Raw genomic sequence first — 18326 nt, forward strand, 5'->3', positions numbered from 1 at the left:
AGGGAGATATGGAGACTATGTCAGTAGACCTCAGAAGACCTGGTCACTAGAAAGAAGGCTGGGTTGTCTTCATTTCCTTCTTATTGCTGTTAGGGTGTGTAAGTAGAGTCAGGAGGGGTATGTAATTACCACCAGGTATGGCCAAAGCTAGGCAGACCAACTGATGTGAAGAGTCTACAAAGCAGATGTCAAGAATTCTCCTGCATGGATGGTGTCAGCCCACACTTCTTCTAAGAAGTGTGCCATATATGTATTCTGAACCCAAAGTGCAGAGCAGTCAGTGAAGTTTCTAATTTGTTACATTATTAATAACTGGGCCAGAGTTCAAATAATTGTATTTCTAATCCATGCTTCCATTCCTAAAAATGGAAAGGGGATGAAGGGTACAGATGGAGCAATGAAACTGTGGTGGCCCTGTCCCGGGAGGATGGGAGTCCTTACATTTACTCTTTGGTGTAGTTCAGCCTTTGTTTCCTCATCTTCCCACAGGTCTTCAGGAACAGAGTTGAAATCAGCCTGCCACTGAGATACAAAATCTTGCTTGTGATCTGGACGCCTTAGAAACTCCTGAAAACTTGTCCTGTAAGGAGTGGAGAGAAGAAGATGGATCTTTGGCCTACCTAAACATAACTAAATTCTGCCTTTGGGGATTTTACTTACCTAGTCTCATATAAATAAGAGAGCACGGTGTGTTGGCTTTCTCTGAGCTGTCGAAGCACTGTTTTGATGTGGCTTATGTAGGTTTTCTCTATCAGTTCCCAGTAAGGTACTAAAAACGAAGGTAGCTCCTGTTAAACAGCAAATCACAGAGATCAGGGTTCGAAAATGGAAATTCTTGTGAGTAGTTGAGTCAAAAGAACACTAGTTATCAAGATCATGTCCCAACTGCCACTCCCTGGAGCACAGCTTTTAAGAGGTCTTAGTCCTCATCTGTCTCAGATGGTAATTTCTGTTCCAGATAATCAGTATGTTTCAGAACAGACATTATTCTTCCAGATACCATTTCCTGGCCCAACCAGTTTGCAAGGTTACCCTCAGATCCTCTGAAGTGTTGTCTTAGCACCCTGTATTCCAGTTGTTATAATATGGATAACAGTAATTCTATTTGTCTGTACTTTACTCTAGAATATCAGCCCCGTTTAGTCAGGGGCTATCATTGTCTTGATCAGTACTTTGATAGAGAAAATTTGATTGGTTTTTCCTTGTAATCGCATGAGGTGTGGGACCCAGTGAGTTCTCAGACTATTGAATGAATGGATTGATTTATTACATTTTGCCTCAGTTGGAAAATGACCATGTTTGGAGAACTCCACGGGTTCCTCCTGTCAGGGTGGGAACAAGTTGCTTCAGTTGCTTTCCACCAAGACAATCTTTATTTGCTGTGGATATAGTGTGTCACTCAGAAAGTTTAACTTATGTTACCTTCAATTATGCAAACAAGCAATCAAATATGAAATCAATGCAAATGAAATAAAATTGAAAGTATATATAATATTTAATATAAACTTGCTATATAATCATTTTTTTTACTAAACACTTGTTTACCAAGGAGTCACACATGAGGCACTTATAAATTGAGCTAATTTATTCTTAATTATGAAACTCTAAATACTAGAGACTTTTTAATAACTCCACCAATCTCATGGATACATTGAATATAACATTTCACACAGACCCCTCTGCTGTCACACAAACTATATCATTGGATAAATTCTTTCCCTTGTGAGTGGAAATTGCTTTCATGTATTTTCTACATCTTGGACTTCCATGTGACCTTTGGAGAAGAAAAGACCATGCTTCTACTGTCTTCCCTGTGACCATTTGATAAACATCCTAGGGCCCAGTATTAAGACAGCCACACTGCAACGAGAACTCTTGTAAGCTGTTCTATCGTTACCTGCAAACCTAACCATGTATCCCTGTGTGTTCACCCAAGTGAACCACTGAGGGGATGGTCACTCTACATACCAGTACTTTAGGGAAAAGGCGGTTTACAGTGAAGAATCAGAGTCCCTGGCTGCGGACCTTACATCCTAGTGGGGAAATAGTTATCAGGCCTTAAATAATTAACTAGTAAGTAAGTAGGAAAAAACAGAAGCATCATAAAAAGCTTATGTGTATAAAATACTAATTCAGTTGCTAACTGCTATGCAGCGAATGTTTTGTTTCGATTAGTTCTGGAAGACCTTTGTTTTAGCAGCTTGGGAAGGATTGTCAATGAGAGGAAGGGAAATTTGCACAAAGCCCATGGTGAGCAGAAAGAGGATCAGGCGCAAGGGCCCTGTGGTTAGGTTTATATCTGTCTATTGAAAGGTAGTGCTAGTTGTAGAGTATAAAGAACTTTCCAGAACAGAAACAGAATTCAAGGTGGTGATGACTCTGAGGAAAGATACACGTGTGTGTGTGTGTGTGTGTGTGTGTATTCCAGCCTTATTGATAATTGTGTCCCATGTGTTTAAAACAATCCTCAGATCTGAGAAGTAGATCTTTTTCCATCCTATCTGTCTGAATTGTCTTTTGAAAACAGATTACAACAGGAAACTGGCTGAAGAATTACCAATGGTTTCTGCTAAGTAGTAGAAACATTGTAAATATGAAAACACTAAGATCTTAGAATACAGTAGTTGTGAGAGAAATGTAGATTATTAAGCCCAGATAAAGAGGTTACTAAAGTGAACACTATTTGTATGTGGATTAGCGGCCACTGCTGTGGTGTTTTGGAAAAGGTGATGGTTTCTGTCCTTGCCTTAAGAATTTATCTGAGGCCCAATTAAAAAAGTATGGACGAAACTTTTTGTTGGAGAAGATTTCAAGACAGCCTAGAGCTCACTTTGCTGCATGGACATTAAGAAGAATCACTCTTATACAGGTGTACAATGAGAAGAGGCAAGCAAGCCAAAAAGAACTACAAAATGTACAGTTTGAAGAGAAAAAGAATACCATAGCCAAACTTTGTGCTTGAGATCAGGGCAAGGCTTGAACTTCCCTGGGATCATGGGAAAGGTGCCGTCAGGACTGATCCACCCAAGAAAGCCTCTAAGCTACTGGGAAAAAATGTCTAAGTGATTTTCTGCTTTTAAAATGTAACCAAAAAGAAAAACATATGCAAATGTGATTCATGGAGGGCGGGGCTCTACCTCAAAGGGCAGCCAAACCTAGAAGTGTCATTAACACTCATATGGTTTTGGTTTTAGAGTAATGGAGGGTACACAAAGAGTGAAGCCCTGGTTAAGGACAATGACTGATACTAGGCAATGTGCAGGATGGCACTCCATGAGTGTGGGTCTTGAGAGGGCAAGTAGCCCTGAGAGGTCATTGTCCAAGGCTGCAAAAGTGAAGCTTGAGCTGTGTTGGTGACCACAAGGTATCAGAGGTGGCAGAGTTATGGGATATCTGCCAAGAAGAGAAGAATACAGGGAGTGGAACAAGCCCATAAGAGACTGGTATATCAAAGGCAATAAACAATGATGGGACTATCTAAATCTTCTAACGTCAGATATGGAACTTCAGTATTTAAAGTTTGTCTGCCAGGGTTTGGAACAGCCTCGCTACAGTATGTTCTCACTATCCCCACATTCCTCCATTTTGGAATGGTAATGGAATGTTATATGCAATTTGATGTTGGAAGTATGTAATTTGCTTTTGGATCTTCCAGAGGGGCTATAGTTAAAGAGATTGCCTTGAGTCTCAGAAGAAACTTTGCACTTTGGACTTTTCAATATTGCTAAGACTGAAAGTCTACAGCAACTTTTGAAGTTGGCTGAAGGCGTTGTGCACTGAGATGAGGCTACATGTCTGTGGAAGCCAGGGAATAGAATGTGGTGGTTTGAAAGATTCATGGCTCCTCGTCCAATACCAAATAATGATTATATATTATTCCCCTAGACTTCTTCTATTCTGTTTCGGTCACAAATTGGAACATTTTGAAAATGTTCAATGGGTGTGTCTCTCTGCGTGCATATACATTTAAAGTAGTATGACAGCCACAAATATGCATACATACATACATAATTATATACATACATAATACATATATACGTACAAACACAATATATACACACACATATGTGATTGGACCATCTAAGTGTTCCATATTAAAGTATTTTCTAATTTTATGTTGATACTAGTTAATTAGTTCATCCGGAAGCTATCAAGAATCTGTCATATACTGTTGACTGCATCTGATTCCTTTAATACAGTGAGCTATGCTATGTACTTCTACCCCAGCCTAATTTGGAGCTACAGCAACCCTGGAAGAGTTTAACTACAGCTGCAACACAACCCATCTAGTCAAATCTTGGCTCTCAGATGGACCTTGCTGAGTTTATCAGTGTAAGAAACCATTGTGGACTGGAATAAAATGATAGTGCTGATTTGCATAAACATCTTTTTATCTTTATTTAAAAAATTGTCTGATTTCCCAAAGAAGACTGATTTATATTTTGAAGCCCCAGGCCCAGGTAGCAACTGTCTTGCCTTTGTCATAGGAAAATGGCCCCTTATGTAACTCCTTATTCAGCATATTTATCACAAGCTTTTGGGTCACATAGCTGTCTTATGGCTTAAGTTCACTCTATACATTTTTTCCAGTTCTAAAAGACCAGAGGTTAAAGTTTGTAATATTATGATAAGGCATTAGGCATGATGGCTAACTCTAAGTTTGCTGGCTTTGCATCCAACAGAAGTCATTCTTCTTGGAAACTGAATCTTCTGTATCTTTAGGCAGAAAACTGATACTCACAGGAGCTATTTGCTCCCCTGGTTTCAGTACTCAAGAGCAGTTTCAAAGTATGACTCAGAAATTCAAATCCAAGGGGAAAATTGAAATGTGGTTCACTGATAAGTCTCTAGATTTTTTTTTCAGTTTCCCTTACGTCAATATTGTGGACTGAATTCTCAATCTTCTTCCTTCTACCAGTGAGCTGCAATTCCAGACTTACCTGAGCATGCATGTATGTATACACACACACACACACACACACACACACACACACACACACACACACGTGTGTGTGTGTTTGTGAATAGTTACATAATCCTGGCTCCAGAAAGATTTCTAGATGTTTCAAGTATGGTAAAACTTGATATAAACAGGATAAATGATTCTACTAGCTTGATTCTACGGTGTCATACCTCAGGTATAGGCTCAGTCACATAGACCCATTCTTCTGATCCTGGCTTAGTTGTCGGCATTGCTATTAGTGTGGGTGATACTTCTGTTGAGTCAATGGGTGATTTCTTTACGGAAATTTTGCCTCCTTGTGCTTTTCCTTTAGGAGAAACTTAAACAAGCATATTAAATCATACTAGTACCAGAAGGTGAAAAGGATAGGTTTCTGAGGAAGACAAAGTTCATAATTGTTTTGGGATTCAGGTTACCTTACCTATTACTCTTTTAACTTCTTCAGGCAGTTTTACTAACTCAAACATAAGGAAAAAAATGCCTCATTTGCTCTAGCCCCTGCATTAACCAATACTATTATGACTACTACTACTACTGTTACTACAACTACTACTACTACTACTACTACTACTACTACTACTATGACTTATGAGTTGTTTTGTCTGGCTATTGTTACAATTTTGGAACTTTACTTATGGCTTGCTTCTCTAATTATGTGTGGCTCTTATAAAATTTTGAATTTACCATAAAGTGTGTCTAATGTCCTATTGTAGAAACTGGCAAATTAAATTCCTTATGTAACATGAGCGAGCGAGAGAGAGAGAGAGAACATGAATGGGTCTTGTTTGTGCCTCATGGGGCCAACATCAGAATTTAGACAAGAATCATCTCTAAGGGTTAACAAGAGGAGGTAAGTTATAGATATGACACATGAAAGAAGAGAACACTGAAGCTGGGAACCTCTCATATTCCCTCTAGGTTGAAAAGGATTTCTCAAATGATGTTATTTCTTGCTCAGGTCAGGTATTAAATTTAAGCCTAGAAAATCAAGAAGGGAGGGACAAAGGCATCGAGGGAGGTAGAAATGGAAGCAAAACTCTGGTAATAAGGGGAGGGAAGAGATGGTAAGTAAGAAGGTAAGAGGGTGAGGAGGAGGGGGATGTTCTCTGTGTCCTAATTTAGAATCTGAATAGGAAATATACTTGTTTCCCAATGAAGAGGGTTACCCAGACCTGTTGAATGCTCTCCTTATATCATGAGCACAGGCATACTATGAAAGATCAATTATGTTTATTCTTTAAAAATTACTCAGGCTAAATTGCACCTTCCTTCAGATTAATTGGAAAATTATACATGTAGTTTGAAGATAACTAAAGGAGAACTTTCTTTTTCACTAATATATTATTCTAGTGGATAAAATTTAGTGATGCTCTTTTGATATATTTAATTTTATGCTAATTAAGATACATGATTTTTAAGTAGATAAGACATTATCAACTATGACTTTTGGGTAGCTCAGGTGATTTCTCCATATATAATTAAACCAATATCTTTTAGCCTTTAATACACCTGCAATCTAGTAAAAACTGTTCAGAATTGGATATCCTTTTTTTCTGTATAATTCTTCACTGTTCATTCTGATCTGTGAGGGTTTTCTAAGCAGAATTTCCAAAACAAAAAACTGTAATGATAGATTGAGGACTCCAATAAGCCTTTTCCCCTTCTTTTAAAAAATATTTTCTTCATTTACTGAAAATTACAAGAGATGGAATAGTTTTTGGATCTCCATGGTTTGAGGCCATATTAAATGTATATAATATTTAGCAAAGAAAATACTTAGAGAAGGAGCATTTAATGGGAAATAAGCATGTCTATAGCTCAAGTAGTGAAAGAATTACTTTGAAACAAAATCTTTATTAAGTGTAATGAAGAAAATCTTTGGAGGTCCTTGGAGTCTATTGTGAGATCATCGGGTCCTTGCTATAGCCATTCTTCATGGGTAAAGGGTTTGAAGAATAGTTCATGTTTCCTACATTCTTACACATTGGTTTTAGGAAATTTTTGTTTAGTAATGATAACCCGATAGCCCCTTAACTGGTTATCCAGCCCCAAGTGTTCAGCCCTAAAACATACCCAGTAAGCCAAGATCATTACAAATTAAAATTAGTTATAGAGAAAACTTCAATTTTCAGGCAAAGTAGCAGATCAATGTTAGAAGTAAAGACAGGTTTAGGATGACAGACTAATATGCTTGCAAACAATAAACAACTAACTGAATAAGTTAACAATAATGACAGAAAAATGCAAATAGTGGTGATTTAGTGAAGAGCTGAGCAGTTAAAAGTCGGACATTTAAAGCAAAATTTAAAAGCAGAATGCAAATAAGTAATTGTAGGAAAAAAGGGAACAGAGTTGACTGATGGGAAGGGTACCTTTAAGAAATCAGAGCATGTTCTAATTAAATTAGCATTTCCAAGGCATGGGGGAGGTTAGGAGCTGCCATTTGTTGGGTAGAGGCAAACATAGATTTTGATGTACATGTATTGAAGCAAGAGGTTATTATTATTGTTATTATTATCACTATTATTATTACTTATCACTTTTGATTTTTAAGATATTCTGTGGGTACCTGATTTAATTAGTAATTTTACTGGTTGAAGTAAAAATATTGGTTAACAATGGTTACTTCCATATTTCTTCATTTTAGCTGTGTTCAGCAAAAGCAACTTTTTGCTAATAGATGAATGAACATTTTAGATTAGAACAGAGCGAAGGCACACAACCAGGGAGAGTCCTAGTGTTAGGTGAAGAGTCAGAGACTAAATACACACAAACTCTGTGTGGAGAAGGAACATTGGTAAAGCTCATAAAGGAATGTTTTCACTGGTCAGGATTTTAGGATTTGTACCGTTCATCATGGAGTCAGAGAGATGTAACTGTAAAGTGGCAAGACTGATAATCTGAGATCATAAATGGAACCCACCTCTCTTGCAAATATGCTTAGACTGAAAAAATCTCTGTGTGTCAATTCTGCATCTAAAGAGAAATCCCTATACCCAAGGCTTGGGGGACATCATGGGAGGAGGGGAAGGAAGATTGTAAGTGAAGACCTAGAAGAAAAAGATGCAAGCCGTGAGGCTATGTTATACATATCTCTGGGAAGTTGTGCCCACGGGACCACAGTGAAATGGTGGCCTGGACTAGACCTGCATGATGATGACACCAGGTTAATGTGTATAGAGAAATCCTACAAGGCTCCACCCAGATGAAGAGCCATAGATGAAGAATGGCTACCGTGAGAGGGAGAATCAGTTTCTCAAGGGATGAGCCTCCTAACTGGTCAACCAGTTCCAAGTGGCCAGCCCTAAAACGTGTATGTAAGAGAAATGGAAAATGGAATTAAGAGGTCGTATTTATATATTTATATGAATGTATACTTGTAAAAGTTATAATTAAAGAAAAGCAAAACCTATCAAAAGTGAGAATATATATATATATATGTTTCAGTAATACTTTAAACAGAAAAGTTAACAAATGTAAATAGGAGGAATTTGGGGGAGGTCAGAGGGAAGGATGGAAATGATGTCAATACAGTAAATACATATGAGTTTTAGTAGAAGTAAAAATTTAAAGTAAAAGATAAATAAAAGTGATAGCAGTTATGTTTTAACTAGAAAAAGGGAGGGAACATGAAACTGGGAGATTGAGAAGCAGGGGTAGATTTAATGAGAGTTAAGGTTGAATAGGAAGAAAATATAAAATTCTCAAAGAATTAGTAAAATATTATTGAAAAAATTTAAAGGGCATAAATTTGGGGGAGAGGAGTTTTGGGGGTGGAAGAAATATTCTATTAAGAATACTACACATATGTATGAAATATAAAATATGTGTGAAATATGAAAATACTGTTTAAAATAAATATTTTAATACTAATGTAAGCTTGAATGTTTAAGATTTCAAAAGGAAATTAAAAGAATTTTTCTAATACCCAGACACTAGGAATGGGTCAACGATACTACTATCAAGAAATAATAAATTTGAATAGAAAACAAGAGGTATAGCAACTTATAAGAGAGACTTCAAATATAACTGTGAGATAATATCGATGGTACTAATTTCAAATACTAAGAAACAAAATAGTATAACTTCTATATGAAAGAAAAACTGTTACAAATGTCCAAATAATAGCATGTTTACCCTATTGTAAGTAAAAAGACTTCTAAATCTAATTTAAAGTTTATGTTTACAACCACTCTGGAAATCAGTCTGGTGATTCTTCAGAAAATTGGACATTCCACTACCTGAGGACCCAGCTATACCTCTCTTGGGCATATACCCAAAAGATGCTCCAACATACAACAAAGACACATGTTCCACTATGTTCATAGCATCCTTATTTATAATAGCCAGAAGCTGGAAAGAACCCTATGCCCTTCAACAGAGGAATGGATTAAAAAAATGTGGTACATATACACAATGGAATATTACTCAGCTATCAAAAACAATGACTTTATGAAATCAATAGGCAAATGGGTTGAACTAGAAAATATCCTGAGTGAGGTAACCCAACCACAGAAAAACACACTCATTGATAAGTGGATATTAGCCCACAAGCTGGAATTACCCAAGATGCAATCCACAGGCCAAAGGAAGCTCAAGAAGAAGGATGAGCAAAATGCTGATGCTTCAGTCCTTCTTAAAGAGGTAACAAAAATATTCATAGGAGCAGATATGGAGACAAGGTTTGGAGCAGAGACTGAAGGAATGGCCAATCAGAGCCACCCCACATGTGGCCTATATATATATATATATATATATATATATATATATATATATATATATATATATATATCTCCACCAAAACTAGGTAAGATTGATGAAGCTAAGAAGTGCATTCTGACAGGAACCAGATAATAGATCTCTCCTGAGAGACACAGTCAGAACATGTCAAATACAGAGGCGAATGCTAGCAGCAAACCACTGAACTGAGAATGGGATCCCCATTGGAGGAATTAGAGAAAGGATAGAAAGAACTGAATAGGCTTGCAACCCCATAAGAACAACAATGCCTACCAACCAGAGCTCCCACGGACTAAACCACTACTGAAAGACTATACATGGACTGACCATGGCTCCAACTGCATATGTAGCAGAGGATGGCTTTGTTGGGCACTGAAGGAAGGAGAAGTCCTTGGTCCTGCCAAGATTGGACCCACTGTGTAGGGGAATGTGGGTGGGTGGGGTCTGGAAGGGGAGTGGTTGGGGAGGGGCACACCCTTATAGAAGAAGAGGAGAGGCATGGGATAGGGGGCTTATGTCTGGGAAACCAGGAAAGGGAATAACATTTGAAATGTAAATTAAAAGAATATCCAATAAAAATAAGTCTATGTTTAAAAAGATTTCACTTATTATTTATTTGTTAGTTTGTTCATTTAAGTAATTTCATGTATATGGTTAATTTGTCTGCATGTATATAATGTACTATATTCCTGTAGAGGACAGAATATGACAGGAGATTCTTTGAAATCAGTGTTATGTATGGCCCTGAGTCTCTACGTTGCTGGGAATGTCAGCAGGGTCCTCAGAAAGAAATGCAATCTCACTAGCTCCTAAAATGTACCTTTTAAGATTTCATTTAACATCATAAACTAGAAAACTAAAAGCTAAAGGAAAAAAGGAAATCCTCTGGGTTAATAAAATTGAGCTAGTGAATGCGTATATTTCAGCTGTTCTCCTTGCATGGTTGCTTCTGGCTTTTTATGTGCCCGTGTATCTAATTAAGGGAGCTTTCAGAATCTGCACTCGATTACATCTAATTTATGATTTGGTAGCAAGTCTGTCCATGTGTACTTAATACGCCTTTCTCGTGTGCATATAATAATCTTTCGTTTGAGTCTAGTCTGGGAACAATTAAAATGTAAGGGATAACTAATACGAAATGGGAAATTTCTCTGGTGGTAAACAATCAAGAGCTGAATATAAATTACGGCAGTTAGAATTTCAATTAAAATGGTATCTCAGCACTGATTCACAAACTACACCTACTTATGTAAGTCTACAGTGTCACATCATCATGGCAAGATTGCCTTTGATAGCAATGCTTTAGAAATGATGTGCATTTTAGCTTAATTATATATATACAAATATATATAGTGAGTGTGTATCACAACATTTAAGAGATGATTTAAATATTATTGTAATAAAATGGGCTGTGAGATAAATAATTGTTTCAGTGTCAATGGTATTAATTTTAAATATTAAGAAATATATACACACATGCACAAATAATCATGACTGTTAAAAACTGTATATGTGTTGTATTGATTTATGTCTGTGTGTGTGTGTAGGTGTGCGTGTGTAGGTGTGTGTGTGTGTAGGTGTGTGTGTGTAGATGTGCGTGTGTAGGTGTATGTGTGTGTGTGTTTGTGTGTGTGTGTGTAGGTGTGTGTGTGGAGATGTGTTTGTGTGTGTGTGTAGGTGTGTGTGTGTGTAGGTGTGTGTGTGGAGATGTGTTTGTGTGTGTGTGTGTGTGTATGTAACATTTAGACTATTTTGTGACTATTACTACCCACTTTTAGACTAAGACTGAATTGACAATTGATGATGGATATTTAAGTAAAAGCACACACCACAAGACAGTACCTCTCGGAACCTATCTGGAAACAAGTCAAGTACATGTATTCATTGTATTTCAATCTTTAATCATTTTTTGTTTTTGCTATAGCAACAACATCAATCTAACTAACATGTTTGAGAGCCTGCATGTTTTCCATTAGGTACTTCAAAAATAATATTTACTTTATTACAAATAAATAGATAAAATAAAATAGACAATATAAGTAAAAGTCGAGTCAGACAGTAATGCAACTTAAAACGCAAGGACAAACCCAGAAGAATAAGAAGGCAGTCATGGTTGTCCCTGACTTTGCCTAAGTTCTGAGACTCAGCTGCTGCTGTGTCTGAACTGTAGACAGCCAAGGTAAGATGGTGAGAGGGAATCCGCACTCTATATAACCAGTCACACAGGAGCGGCAACTTTGCACGCCCCTTGATGTCAAGTGAAATTTCTCACTTGGAATCACATATATGAGCTATTGAGTGAGAAAATTACATACTTGCATTTCAGAAAATGTAATAGCTGGTCATTACTGGTACAATGTCAAGTTTTAGTTCCGCTTCTGTGTTGTGTTTTAAGGAAAGACGGGGATGTTATGCCCAATGCTTGTTAGTGAATACAATTTAATAAGAGGCCAAAGAAGGTACATCAGAGGCTTTATGTAAGCAAAGCTTAACTCCAGATAACACCTACAATATCTACGATGAACAATAGATATATGCTCTGCCTATCTGCCTATTAGGCAATCACTTCCCTTGCAAGTATCAGTTATTTATTTATTTATTTTTTGCCATTGCCTTGGAGTCTGATGCTTTTTCTTTAGAATGAACTAATGATTTACAAACGCCCCTTCCCAATAGTCACGGTATATATTACTTGCTATCTTTATGGCTTTATGGCTATCTTTTCTGTTTCACTGAGATGGTTATAAAACACAGGAATACATGTAACAACAGCTAACTTTATCTGTGGTACCTTTCCTTTGAATACAGTCTCACCTTTCTTTCCTTTTCCTTCAGGTTGAGATTCTTGCTTACCATGCTGGGTTTCTAAACAAAATTCAACATACAAATATCATTGATGACTTATTTCAATGGCCCAAGCTATACAATCTCTATGCAATCAAATATATTTGTGAACTGCATCAAATGAATCCCCTTTTCCCCTGTGGGTTGAAGTCAATCTGAAGGCAGTCTCTACATTTACTCTTAATGAATGATGGTGCTCACAGGTCTATTCTATAGCTCCAGGCTATGAAATTTAATATTACTTTTAGAGTGATATTTAGTAATGGATTTGTTCATAATCTTTGATGGGATGGTGGGGTTTTTAAAGTTAAATCACTAGTCCATTTGAAGCACACAGTTTATTTAAATTTACGGTGACAAAATGACTTTTTATAGACCTCCCGAAGAAAGATGACTCAGTAAGATCACTAAGCATGTAAAGGTGCTTGGGCCTGGGCGAAGCAAGTTTGATAGCCCAAGTTCAACACTGAGACTCTACATAGATTTGGGGGGGATAGAACTGACTCCAATTTCCCCATCTTATACACCATGCATACACATTATAATAAATAACAATAATGATAATGATAATAATACAATCGGATCACAAATAAAAAGGAAGTCCCTTGAGAAAAATATAAATAACATTATAGATATGATAAATTCTTTTTTTTTTTTTTGGCCATGCACTGTGTTGCCTAGTGACTCGTGTATTTCCATTAGCACTGATTCTAGTTTACAATACAAAGGATAATTTGCGCATATTTATCTTACATTTCTTAGGAGCTAGTTAAAAGTAAACTGCAGAAAGAGGGAAACTAGAAAATGGATAATCTGTAGGTTAATAATATGCTTCTTAAATAGTATTAAATAGAATAAGGAATAGGTCCTTGAAGGAAAACATCCTCACTACTACATGCTGAATTAGTTGCCTAGATGCTCAATTATTTACTTGTCTTGATCTTAGGATATGAACAAGTATGACAGTTTAAGTTAGTATTATGTGGAGATCTAATCTTCTCCACTCTCTGTGTGTGTATGATTAGGAGCGATAGTTTAAAATTACATAAATGTATGTTACTTGCATTTGAATATTTCTTGTCTGACTGCCAGGATTCCTTAGAAATAAACAAATAAATGTCACAGAGTATCTTCCTCACAAGCATTTTTACCTAAGAGGACTTTTAAACATACACATATGTGACAATGAATTTCATAAAGTTCTGTATCCTGGAATCCGTTAATTCTTTTACAGAAATAAGTTTAATAGTTAGAAAACTTTATGATAAAGATATCCTAGGTAGCAAGATATGTAAGCAGTTTTGTCCATTAGAGCAGGAGGTCAGACACAAACAAAGTAAGACACTGGATTTAAACGTTTTGTAGAAAACTACATCTGTTGGAAGTAACACGTACTCAGACCCATTTTAAAGATTAGCTCCAAAAAATATGTTCTGAAATCCGAGAGTGTGTGTGTGTGTGTGTGTGTGTGTGTGTGTGTGTGTGAGAGAGAGAGAGAGAGAGAGAGAGAGAAAGAGAGAGAGAGACACAGAGAGAGAGAGAGAGAGACAGACAGACAGACAGAGACAGAGACAGAGGAAGAATTGCAAATTGTGAATTGTAACCTAAGGTGACCTTAAACTCACTATATAGACAAGGTTGGCCTTAAACTCCTCATTTGCCTTTTATGTCTAGCAAATGCTGGGCTTACAGGTTTGCAGTACCATGCTTACCCTATAAACAAACAAACAAAGCAAGAACCACTTAAGTAGTAGGGTGGTATTATTATTATTATTATTATTATTAATTTTATACTGAGAATTTTAGTTTAAAATCAAGTAGACCTTTCGATGGAGGACAAATGTTAAGGTTTTCCAGTTGAATCCTAAAAAGGGTTGACACATATAAAATGGAGACCTGTACTCTAGAATTGGACAAAATCTGCTAAGATTAAGTGCACTGTATCTCATCCAACCAATTTTGAAGCTAGTGTTTTGGTTCTTCTTTTAAAGAATGATTAACTTTTTATGTTGACTTTCTCTTTGAAATATTAAAGAAAAAGCTCTAACTTGGTCTGGCAAACTTTTTTTTTCATCTGAGCAGATGGATGGCTCTCTCTACCCCCCCTGCCTCTCGATGCCTGTGAGCACTGAGATTTCCCACCAGTACTGTTATGTGCTTGGATGTAAGTAAGCAAGTAGAAAAGACCTATGGTATATGCTTGTAAGACCAGGGGCTATCTCTGCCACTATTGGAAAAGAAAGAGACAGGTACAGACAGTCGGTGAAGCCAAAGCAGATTTATTATTTCTTTAGCGTACACTATTCAAGGTTACAGCTTTAAAATAGAAAATACTCTAGGAACTTAAATATTTAATTTCTGTCAGAATGAGAAAGACTAGAGGTTAGTGTTGGAAAGTCAGAGTTACACTGATATTCTGATTATAATCAATCTCAAAAGACCATGGTGGGTAATTCTCCAGCATGTGAAAAATGCCTTCCAAGTCTAAATCACATTTTAAAGATTTGACTTTTTCTAATTCAAGATTATATGTTCTAGTGAGCTGTCTTATGCTAAAAGCATTTTTAATATTTTCATACCCTACATTTAGTTAAACCCAATTTTGTTGAAGCACAAAGGTCTTTAATATATTATTATCAATGTCACCTAAAATTACTTCAATTATGTGAAACAAAGTGCTTTGTCTCAAACCTTTTGCTTACTATGATTACATTTAATTTTGTAAAGAATTACAGATTTATGTCAAGTCTCCATGCAGGAAAACTATGGTTAGAGACAGTTATGATGTACAAAGGATAGGCAATGAGATAGATAGCTACACAGATAACCACTTGTGAGAAGCCATGCCACACACCTTACAAGTATCACTAGCATAATGCTTACACACGTACATTTTGTCAGCATCTTTTTCTGTCACTTAATGTTAAATTCACAGTCCCCAGTGGCTAAGGATCTAGAACAAATTGAATCCAAAATGTATTTCCTACAAGGCTGTGTTTCTGTAAACATTAAAGTTTACTGAGGTGATGGTGTGTGTGTGTGTGTGTGTGTGTGTGTGTGTGTGTGTACGCCTGCCTGTGTTCATGTGCACATACATGACATGTTAAGCCTGTGGAGTTAGAGAGTAACTTTTGAGTCATGGGTCTTTCTTTTCACTGCATGAGCCTTGAGGATATATCTTAAGTTTTGACTAAGCACCTTTACCCACTAAGCTACATTGCTGTCCTCTTCTGTATCTATTCTATGATCGTCTTTAACTGAATGTTTCTGGCTATATGCAACTCGAGTGTCTAATTAATGTTGTTAAAGAGCTGTTCCCTCCATAGGCCCTAAAATATTTCTTGTCATTCTACAACCTCCCTCTTCCTATAGGAACGTCTAAGCAGCTGGCCTAACTCTGGTGACTCTATCTTCTGTGGAATAGGCGTGACACTGAGCCTTTTAAACAAGCAAGAGAGTTGGAGGGCTTTTCCTTCAGTTCAGAAGGAATGTAGCTCAGTGGTATCACATTCTGCCTGTGAGGGACCCTGACAGAATCTGCAATACCATAAAAAAAAAAAAAGTAAAAGTAGCATTTCCACTTCTGGATGTAGATATTTGTTTCACATGATTGAAGTCTCCACAGTGTGAATCTAGACCGGTAGCCTGTTGTTATAACTTATCATTCTTTTGTAGATGAGAACAAGAAACCGACAAACAGAATTACAAATCACTCTGTCAGTCACCTGATTGTGTCTTTCCTTTCCCAGAAGGTTTCGCCTGATGAACCTCCTTTTCTTTTTCTGCTTCAGAAGCAAGGGGAGGGGTCGGCGTAGGAGGCTCAGTTGGAGAAACTGCTGACTTTTTCTCAGTTTCCTTTTCTTCTAGTTTCTTTTCAACTTTAAAAGGATGATAAAACAAACCCTTATTAGGGACTCCAGGTGCCCACTATTTCATTTCATCTAACAAATATCAAAAGTATTATGAAATTATACTTCTTAGTAAAATTACTTCATGTACTCTATTTTCTGTAAAATTACAGCAAATATATTTACTATTCCCAACATTCATTCATATTTTGGGTTCTTCTTCATTCTTTTGCCTTACAGTTATGGTTATGATAATAGTATGAGATGAGGGTGATGATGCTGATGATGATGTATGTGTATGCATGTATGTTGCATGTATGTATGTGTATGTATGTATGTATGCATGTATGTATATGTTATTAGATAAATAAAAGGCTGGGGACTAGGTTCAAATGTCAAAGAAAATATAAGAATTGAAAAATAAAAGACTAATGAAAATGATCTAGAACATCAAATTTAGTACATAAAGTACATAAAGAAGAGAGAAAAGTCACACATGACAGTGAATGCTCATAATCTCAGTTCTTAGGAGGCTGATTCAGGAGGATCACAGGAAGTTGAAAGCCACTCTGTCCTACATAGTGTCTTTGACATCAACCTGGTATCTTACAAAATGGAAATATATAAACAAATTAAAGGCTCAAGCAATGTGATATGAGATATGGGATGCTGGGAGTAAATAGGAAAGCTACTTACATACTGGAATGGATGACCACACACCTAAGAATGTATAGACAGTCATTAATTGGATTTTTTAATCTCAACTTGGGAAGCAAAGGGAGGTGGATCTCTGAGTTCAAAGCCAGCCTGATTTATAGAGTGAGTTCCAAAACAGGCAGGCCTACACAGAGAAACCTTGCCTTAAATCACGAGAGAGAGAGAGAGAGAGAGAGAGAGAGAGAGAGAGAGAGAGAGAGAGAGAGAGGAAGGAGGAAAGAAAAAAAGAAGGAAAGAAAGAAAGAAAGAAAGAAAGAAAGAAAGGAAGGAAGGAAGAAAGAAAGGAAGGAAGGAAAGAGAGAAAGTAAAAGAGAAAACTACGTGATGATGTAAAGTTGGGTTGGTATGAAATATGGGGTGGATCTGTGAGAAGAGAGAGGAAAGGCTGAATGCATGTGCATGTTACTCTTAACGATGTAATATATTTGGAAACATATATATATATATATATATATATATATAAATACCTTTGATTTTTTTATTTGATACTTCAGTAGCAAAAATTTCTTTTATTTTTTGGCATAAGAGCGCTTCATCTATTTCAGCATTGACTTTTTTCAAAATGTTTCTTGGCTCTGTAAACCACTCTTCCAACAATGGCCAGTTGTCCAAGAAGCCAACAATTCTGCAAAGTAAAAACATTATATGAATGTGATATTCATTTAAATGTTTGAGTAAAGAGACATTAAATATAATATTTAGTAGATTTATTTAATTATTCATGATGAAGAAGTAGGTCAGCAATTGAATTCAGCCCCCAAAAGTAACTTTTATGAAATTTGTATGTGATGGAACAATATTAAATTGAAAGAATTTGTCTGATGGCATCAAGGGCTAAGTTTTAGAATTTTAGAAGTATGAGTGAAAAGGTTTGAAAGTGCTAAGCATTTGGTAAGTGTATTGATTATGCTCAAATCTCTGTTTGAGGACCAAAAATAATATCATCCACAGTAATGGTAGACTCAGTCTGATGGCTCTCCTAATGGTGCCATCACCCCAACACTCAGGTCATACTTCTTTTTCTCTTAGAGATACAAAGTGAAGAGGACTTTGTGTAAGGAGAGATGGCATGGGCTAGTTAGCTTTATGAAAAGTTATTCTTGAATCATTGCTTCTTTCCTCCTAGAATAGACAACTTCATGTAGCTCAAATTACACTTCCTCCTCATTTCTTATTTTCAGATCTCTCGGGCTTTCATGAAACTGCCTAATTTT

General features: G+C 36.5%; 1 protein-coding gene across 4 annotated transcripts in view; it reads right to left on the minus strand.

The window, feature by feature from the left end:
• Spef2 (sperm flagellar and cilia associated 2) overlaps window positions 1-18326 on the minus strand; it is a 182471-nt gene that overhangs the window by 71015 nt on the left and 93130 nt on the right. For 2 of the 4 annotated variants that reach the window (XM_087632807.1, NM_001415008.1), the window contains 6 exon segments: window positions 17580-17737; window positions 16273-16425; window positions 12518-12568; window positions 5134-5282; window positions 661-788; window positions 442-580 (listed from right to left, as the gene is read on the minus strand). In XM_087632807.1, coding sequence (XP_087488933.1) covers window positions 442-580; window positions 661-788; window positions 5134-5282; window positions 12518-12568; window positions 16273-16425; window positions 17580-17737 — 778 coding nt within the window. 4 annotated transcript variants of the gene reach the window in all.

Source organism: Rattus norvegicus, chromosome 2 (genome assembly GCF_021556685.1).
Source record: "Rattus norvegicus strain SHRSP/BbbUtx chromosome 2, alternate assembly SHRSP_T2T, whole genome shotgun sequence".
NCBI classification, from domain to species: domain Eukaryota; kingdom Metazoa; phylum Chordata; class Mammalia; order Rodentia; family Muridae; genus Rattus; species Rattus norvegicus.